Source organism: Xiphophorus maculatus, chromosome 22 (assembly GCF_002775205.1).
Source record: "Xiphophorus maculatus strain JP 163 A chromosome 22, X_maculatus-5.0-male, whole genome shotgun sequence".
NCBI classification, from domain to species: Eukaryota; Metazoa; Chordata; class Actinopteri; order Cyprinodontiformes; family Poeciliidae; genus Xiphophorus; species Xiphophorus maculatus.
The window spans coordinates 20,985,520-20,993,216 of NC_036464.1; the positions used below are offsets into that span (position 1 = coordinate 20,985,520).

The window sequence follows — 7,697 nt, forward strand, 5'->3', positions numbered from 1 at the left end:
TGTGATGTTGAGCCTTTAGAAAGTTGAATTTTGTTACTGCCCTCACGACACGCAAGGTAATTAAGTTAATTATGCCGAGCGACGTGATACATTTAGGATGATGTCATTGATAATAACATGTGTAAAATGTGAATTTTTGTGCAGCACAAAAAAGAAAAAAAAACATAGCTTGAATTTTATTTACTTATCAAATGCATAGTCTTACTGTGGGTAAAGCTGAATTTCGCTATGACGTAACAGACCTTCGATCTCATCACTCGCTCAAAATTTCATATTTTTCATTTGGTAAAAACATTTTTTTTCTTTTTTTTTTTTTAAAAACGTAAATGTAACTTACGTAAGAACGTAAGTTGCCATGTATTTCATTTCATGTGTCATACTGATGACTGTTTTTAATCATCAGAAACAAGTGGGGCCGTCTTTTTTTTTTTTTTTTTAACGCTATACGATAACACCGAGGGGAAAGGTCACCGCAGCTTCAGCAGTGAAGGGAAGCTGCCTCGTGAGAGCAGAGGACGGAGGGCAGGGCCACAAACTACAGCTGCCACATGAATGTTTGATAAGCGGCTGGGATAATGGCTCCTTCAGTCGGTCGAACATCAACATCTCCATCGCGCTCTGACATCTGCCATCTGATAGCTAATAATCCGAAGCTGAATAATGAATGAAAGGCAATAACCAAGCTGAGATGGGATATGGGTCAAATTCTAACCCGAGAGCGATTGGTTAAGTACTTGATGTGGTCCGAGATTCATTTGTTTCTCTTTTAGGTCGTTTGTGTGTTTAACGCGGGAGTTTCAGCTGCAGGGGGATGAGCTGTGCTATATATGTTGAGCTGGACAAGAAACCCCTCTGATACCAGACTGACCAGTTAGTGAGAAAAAGTAAGGAAAAGTTTCACTCCGGTCTTTTCATGGACCCAAATCAAGTCTAAATAATAATAATAATAATACGACTAATTATTATTATTAATAATAGTAATAATGGTAATTATTATTATTATTATTAATAATAATAGCAATAGGCTAATGGTACTTATTATTATTATTATTATTATTATTATTATTATTATTATTTACTACTAATAATAATAATAATTATTATTATTATTAGTAATATTATTATTAGTATTATAATTTAGACTTGATTTGAGTCAAGTCTAAATAATTTAAGCAAATGCAAAGATTCCATTTGAATAATAATAATAATTATTATTATTATTATTTAATACTACTAATACTACTACTACTACTACTAATACTACTACTACTACTACTACTAATAATAATAATAATAATAATAATAAAGAGTTCAATGGCTCATCCTTTCTAATGAGTGACCTGTTGCACCTTTGCTTCCCTCCTGTCCCTGCACTCCACCCTTCTCGGTTCTCTCAGACATCAGTTATTGATCCAATATACCGACCATAATCAGATCGGACGGGCTCTGCTCAGACGTAAATAAGTAGACTTGTCTATAGTTTCCAGTTACGGGACAGTTGATTTCGGACAACACCTCTGATTGGCTGGTGAGTCCAAGCCGCTGGATGAAAACAAACAAACCTGAGACCCCATAATGTAAAGGATAAGGTGTTAACCTATTGCCTATAGCAACCACGTGAGAGGTAAATGCCTGATTAATCACTAAAACGGTGACGTTAATTTTAGGTCAGTGAGACTTATTTTATTTGTGCGCAATAAACATGTGTACTCTACTACTTAGCTGTAATAGTACACTTCAGAGTGGACTTACGTCATTAGACTGGAAAATAAATTTCCTTAAAACTGCAAACATCAAATTCTTATAATGTACTTAAATTAATTGTATTGTTATCGCCTCGGTACCATACGAATAAAAGCATTCCGATTCTGATCTCAATGTTTTAGCGATTCAATTTGTTTCTGCTGAAAGATTCAAGATAATTAATTTTCAGTCAACATGGAGTTCAAAGTAAGAACTCTCTCTCTAGTACAACAGATCCATCCATTAAATGTTTAAGTTCACATAAAAATTGAATAAATTGTACCCATTAATATTTGTAGATGTTGGTCACCTATATTAGTTTGTTTATGCAATGTAAAATTGTGGTTAAATTATACAAATATTGTGTTACTTTAATAAAATTTCTACTTAAACATTTGAGAAAAACGGAAGTGAAGATGTTGAGTCAGTCAAACTTTATTCTATGTAACCAGGATCATTTTCTATATTAGATTTAGTTTATTTATTTTATTTTCCATTTTGTTAGATTTATTTTTTAAAGGGTTACTTAAACATTTTTTCCTCTTCCCCTTAATTTATTTAACACCAACCAGGCGAGAACAATAGTGTTCTCGCGTGGCTCTGACGTCATGTGACAGCTGCACATCAGCGTCCTAAATTGGCAGCACAGTTTATATGGCTGCAAATCGCAGCTTAGGCAGGAAACGCTGCGGGACTCTGATGTGCAGGTAGGCTTCTGGTCTGTTCCCGACGAGGTTTTCAGATCTCTATTGTCTGTTTTTCAATCGTGTGTGTCTGTTAACTTGCAGCCGGGTGATTACTCAACCAAACGTTGCAAGAATCACGGTTAGTCAAGAGGGAACTGGTGAGTGTTTGGTAGGGAGCTAGTATGCTAGCACTAGTCTTCCAGCCTGTTGTGATTGTATATTGATTTGTTGCGTAACAATATTGGTTGCATAAGTTATATTTACTTATGAAACGTCTGCACATGTAACTGATTAATTAGGTCTGTTTATACAGGCCAGGTGCGTTGCAGATCCCTCGCGCAAGGAGTGGCTGGAGGGATCTTGACAATAGCAAGGATTGTCTGGTTTCACCGACCAGACTGGCGAGCTAAAATAAGCAGGATACCGAAACACAAGACTTATCATCTGGGAACATTCTTCCGACCCAATTGGAGGATCAGCTCAAGTCCCCATTGAAGGAAGTGGATTATTTTGGTTTTTTTTCATCATCAACAAAGACTGGTGGACGTCCTTGGTATAAGGAACTTTAACTTGTTTTTCCTTTACACTATGGACTAATGTGTATATATATTGTATATATATTGTAAATACTAAATACAACTCACCAATTTGCACCATCTTACTGTCTCTGTGCTTTACAAATTGCCATCTCCTCCAGTAGCCGAACCTAGCTAGACTTTAAGAACTGTTTGGATAAATTTTAATTCGGATTATTTAAAATCTTGTTAATCCTTGAACGCAATGTGGGTTACATAACTTGGCGAGCTAGCCAGGAGGTTGTTGGCATTTTGTAAACACAAATCATTGTTTTTTTTGTCATCAACAATATGGATGAATTTCAAAAACTCGACGTAAAAATTCCCAACTCTGTTTTGGTTGAAGGCATTTCAGATGAAGATGGTAAAGAGGAAGTATTTGACTTTTTGAAACAATATGGGAAGATAACAAAGACTGAAATCATTTCTGAAGCTGACTCTGAGTTTGAGGGCCAGTTTGTGGTTGAATTTAGCAGTGGTACAGCAGTAGCTGAATTGCGTTCCATTTTACCATATTCATTCAAATCATCTGAAAAGTCAGACACATTTTTCATCTCTGAATTAGCTGTTGTATATGCAGAACATGTTTCACAGAGTAAAACTCATTCTTATTTATTTGAGTTACAGAAACTTGCAAAGCTTTCTGGCATGGATTTTGCAGAGGTGTTAAAATCCACGATGACTCAGATTGGACAATCAGTTGCTGAACTTCACTCAGCTGCTAAGATGGAGGATCCTGATGAGAAGTCTGAGGTTATGGCAGCAGCTGCAGATCCAACAATGAAGGAAGAGCCAACGTTGTCAACCGCCACTGATCCTACAGTTTCCAGACAGAGACTTGAGCAGCAACCTACCTCACGACAGAGACCTTCTCTTCATGATGATGACATCCAACCACCCGAAGTCCAGCGCTACGTGGTGGAACACATTATGAAAACTGAGGAAAGTGCTTACCATCTACAAAGGCTCCGAGTGTTTTCTGGACGGCTGCCTAGACCAGCACATGAAGCAGACTACGAGACCTGGCATTCAGGAGTGGATCTGCTACTAAAAGACCCATCAGTTTCTGAGCTGCAGCGATCAAGGAGGATCGTGGAGAGTTTACTTCCCCCAGCCGCTGATATGCTGAAGCATCTAAGTTCAGATACTCCACCTACTGTATATCTGAACATATTGGATTCGGCATATGGCACAGTGCAAGATGGAGAAGAACTCTTTGCAAAATTCATGGACACTTTCCAAGATGCAGGGGAGAAGCCATCTTCATACCTCCAGCGGCTGCAGGTAGCATTAAACTTAGCCCTGAAACGAGGTGGTGTGTTAGCCAAGGATGTAAACCGGCATCTCATAAGCCAGTTTTGTAGGGGTTGTTGGGACAATACTTTGATTGCTGAACTCCAATTAAAACAAAAGAAATTGGTCCCACCTAGTTTCTCTGAATTGCTACTACTTCTACGTACTGAAGAGGACAGGGAGGCAGCTAAAACTTCCCGGATGAGACAATATTTGGGGTCCAACAAACAAAAAGTAGTCAATCATGCACAATTGGTTTCTGTTGATGCAGGTGATGGTGGAGCAGTTGCTGCTTTAACCAAATTGACTCAGCAGTTGGCAGAACAACTGGCAGATATACAGCGGCAGCTGGCTAAGCTAACATCCACAACCACCCAGCCCAGGACTACATCACAACCTAAAGTAACACACAGTAAGCCGGGTGAAAAAGGGGGCAATACAGTGACATCCAAACAGTTCCCACCAGTCCATGTTAAACCTGGTTATTGTTTCAGGTGTGGTGAAAATGGTCATATTAAGCCACAATGTAATAATGAACCAAACCCTGCTCTTGTTGCCAGAAAAAGGAAACAGTTTGCTCAGCGACAGCAGAACATCTTTCAGAAGAAGTTAAACTAGGCATGGTTCCTGTTGCGGGACAAACCGGAACCAGTCCCAGCCAAACCGGTCCCCTTATTAAAGAAAAGACTGTTAAATGTACAAAACTGCAAGCCCAAGCTAATAAACTACCCACTCAGCTACCCAAAGGTTTGATTGGATCAAAGTGTGCTGCTGTTGTTGACATTTCTGGTCATGTGTGTAACTGCCTTTTAGACACTGGTTCACAGGTGACAACGATCCCAGTTTCTTTCTATAATGATAAGTTAAGCAACCAACCTGTACTGCCTCTGGATAATTTGTTACAGGTTGAAGGTGCTGCTGGACAGTCTGTTCCGTATCTGGGGTACGTGGAGCTGGTCATCACATTCCCTGAAGACTTCATAGGAGTAAACACAGAGGTACCAACTCTCGCTCTTGTGGTCCCAGATACTAGTCCTGACAGGCCATCTAATGTACTTATTGGCATGAACACACTGGAGCCACTGTATGAACAACATCTTAGCAGTAACCATGTACAATTTCAATCCATGGCCCAAGGATATCGAGCGGTCCTGAAACTGCTACAGTTAAGGCACCAGCAAAATCAATTAGGAAATGCAGGGACTGTCAGGCTGTTAAGCACCACTCCAGTCCTTATTTCACCTGGACAAACCATTGTCTTGGAGGGTTCTGTTAAAAACGCCTCTCCATCTGCCAATAAGTGGGCCATTGTTGAACACCCTAGCTCGCCTTTACCAGGGGGTTTATGTGTTCAGAGTTGTCTAATTACACTGCCACAGCATCCACCATATAAAGTCCCAGTGATCATGAAGAATGAATCAGAGCAAGAGGTGTTCATATCACCATTAACCATTATTGCAGACATTGGGTCAGCACCTACTGTTTTGTCACAACAAATCACATCTCAAACCTCACAACGAACCATTTTGGAGTTTAATTTTGGAGACTCTCCTATTCCACCTGAGTGGAAGGAACATATTATCAACAAAATGAACAGCATGCCTGAAGTATTTTCTCATCATGATATGGATTTTGGCTGTACAGATGCAGTTAAACATACCATTAAACTTAATGATGAAACGCCTTTTAAACACAGAGCAAGGCCAATCCATCCCCAAGATCTGGAGGCAGTCCGTGAACATCTTAGAGACCTGTTTGGAGCTGGCATTATAAGAGAGTCTAAATCACCATTTTCCTCTCCAATAGTTGTGGTTCGGAAACGTAATGGTTCCGTCCGGCTATGCATAGATTACAGGAAACTGAATCTTCAAACTATCAAAGACGCATATGCCCTTCCTAATTTGGAAGAATCTTTTTGTGCTTTGACAGGGTCCAAATGGTTCACTGTGTTGGATTTAAAATCTGGCTATTATCAAATAGAGATGGCAGAAGAAGATAAGGCTAAAACAGCTTTTGTAACTCCCCTTGGATTTTGGGAGTGGAACAGGATGCCGCAAGGAATTACAAATGCACCTAGCACGTTTCAGCGGCTAATGGAGAGATGCATGGGAGATCTGCATCTTAAAGAGGTCCTTGTCTTCCTCGATGACATCATCATCTTCTCTGCCACTTTGGAAGAACATGAGGAACGGTTGCTGCGTGTGCTCTCCCGGTTGAAGCAGTTTGGACTAAAGCTCTCTCCAGAGAAATGTAAGTTTTTTCAGTCATCTGTACGTTATTTGGGACACATTGTCTCTGACAAAGGAGTTGAAACTGATCCAGAAAAGATTGATTCTTTAAAATCCTGGCCAGTCCCCCGCAACCTTAAAGAGTTGCGATCTTTTCTGGGTTTTGCTGGATATTACCGAAGATTTATTAAAGACTATGCTGCTATTGTCAAACCACTTAATGAGTTAACCCGTGGTTATCCTCCTGCCCGCAGCCCTGCAAAACTGAAGAAACCAGAAGGAAAGTACTCGGATCCAAAGCAATCCTTTGGAGATAAATGGACTAGCCATCAGCAGATTGCTTTTGAAACAGTCATTTCCAAATTGACTACAGCACCTGTTCTTGGGTTTGCAAATCCACAGCTGCCATACATTTTACATACTGATGCCAGTACAAATGGGTTGGGAGCAGTATTGTACCAAGAGCAGGAGGGCAAGCTGCGTGTTATTGCTTATGCTAGTCGAGGCCTGTCTGTCAGTGAGTCAAAATATCCTGCGCATAAACTGGAGTTTTTGGCCCTGAAGTGGAGTGTTACTGAGAAGTTTCATGATTACCTCTATGGGACTAACTTTACAGTTGTCACAGATAGCAACCCTCTCACTTATGTTCTTTCTTCAGCCAAGCTGGATGCTACAGGTCACCGGTGGTTAGCAGCACTGTCTACCTACTCATTCCAATTGCAGTACCGTGCTGGAAAACAGAATTTGGATGCTGATGCTCTGTCCCGACGCTCACATGAAGATATTTCTAGTGACCAGCACTGCCGAGAGAGGGAGCTCATTCAACATCTGACCAGTCAGTTGGGTAATGGTAAAAACACCCATGACATTTCCCCTGAAATTGTGGACGCCATCTGTCAGAGTTGTATAATCCGAACACAGAACCAAACTGAACTAAGTCGATCTGTCGCACTGGTTGAGTCTCTATCTGTCTCTGTTAACTCCATCCCTGATGGGTTCAGCAATGAAGAGTTGCATGGCTTGCCTCTAATCCCCTCTCTATCTCAGGTCGATCTCCAAGAACAACAACAAGCTGACCCTGCTATTCGTGAGGTCATTCATCAGCTGGAGACTGGGGAGAAGGTCCTTCCATCGGTTCGAGAGGAGCTATCTGACCTTCCTTTGCTCCTGAG

General features: G+C 40.5%; 1 protein-coding gene across 3 annotated transcripts; it reads left to right on the top strand.

Moving 5' to 3' along the window:
• The first annotated feature begins 1,228 nt into the window (after positions 1 to 1,228).
• On the top strand, positions 1,229 to 7,697 carry LOC111606603. 3 transcript variants are annotated; one of them, XM_023327538.1, is made up of 3 exons: positions 1,229 to 4,288; positions 5,203 to 7,369; positions 7,573 to 7,697. In XM_023327538.1, the coding sequence occupies exons 1-3, from the start codon at positions 3,296 to 3,298 to the stop codon at positions 7,599 to 7,601; spliced, it is 3,189 nt and encodes a 1,062-aa protein (XP_023183306.1). In that variant the 5' UTR covers positions 1,229 to 3,295; the 3' UTR covers positions 7,602 to 7,697. The 3 variants fall into 3 exon arrangements, with proteins under 3 accessions (XP_023183306.1, XP_023183307.1, XP_023183308.1); XM_023327539.1 differs by lacking the exon at positions 7,573 to 7,697 and having other exon boundaries at positions 1,230 to 4,288; positions 5,203 to 6,547; positions 6,780 to 6,880; XM_023327540.1 differs by lacking the exon at positions 7,573 to 7,697 and having other exon boundaries at positions 1,231 to 4,288; positions 5,203 to 5,295; positions 7,184 to 7,257.

Coding starts and splice junctions, on each gene's coding strand:
- LOC111606603 (XM_023327538.1), top strand. CDS start 3,296: ATGGATGAATTTCAAAAACTCGACGTAAAAATTCCCAACTCTGTTTTG. Junction 4,289..5,202: donor CATACCTCCAGCGGCTGCAG/GTAGCATTAAAC, acceptor AATTTGTTACAG/GTTGAAGGTGCTGCTGGACA. Junction 7,370..7,572: donor ACATCTGACCAGTCAGTTGG/GTAATGGTAAAA, acceptor TCTCTATCTCAG/GTCGATCTCCAAGAACAACA.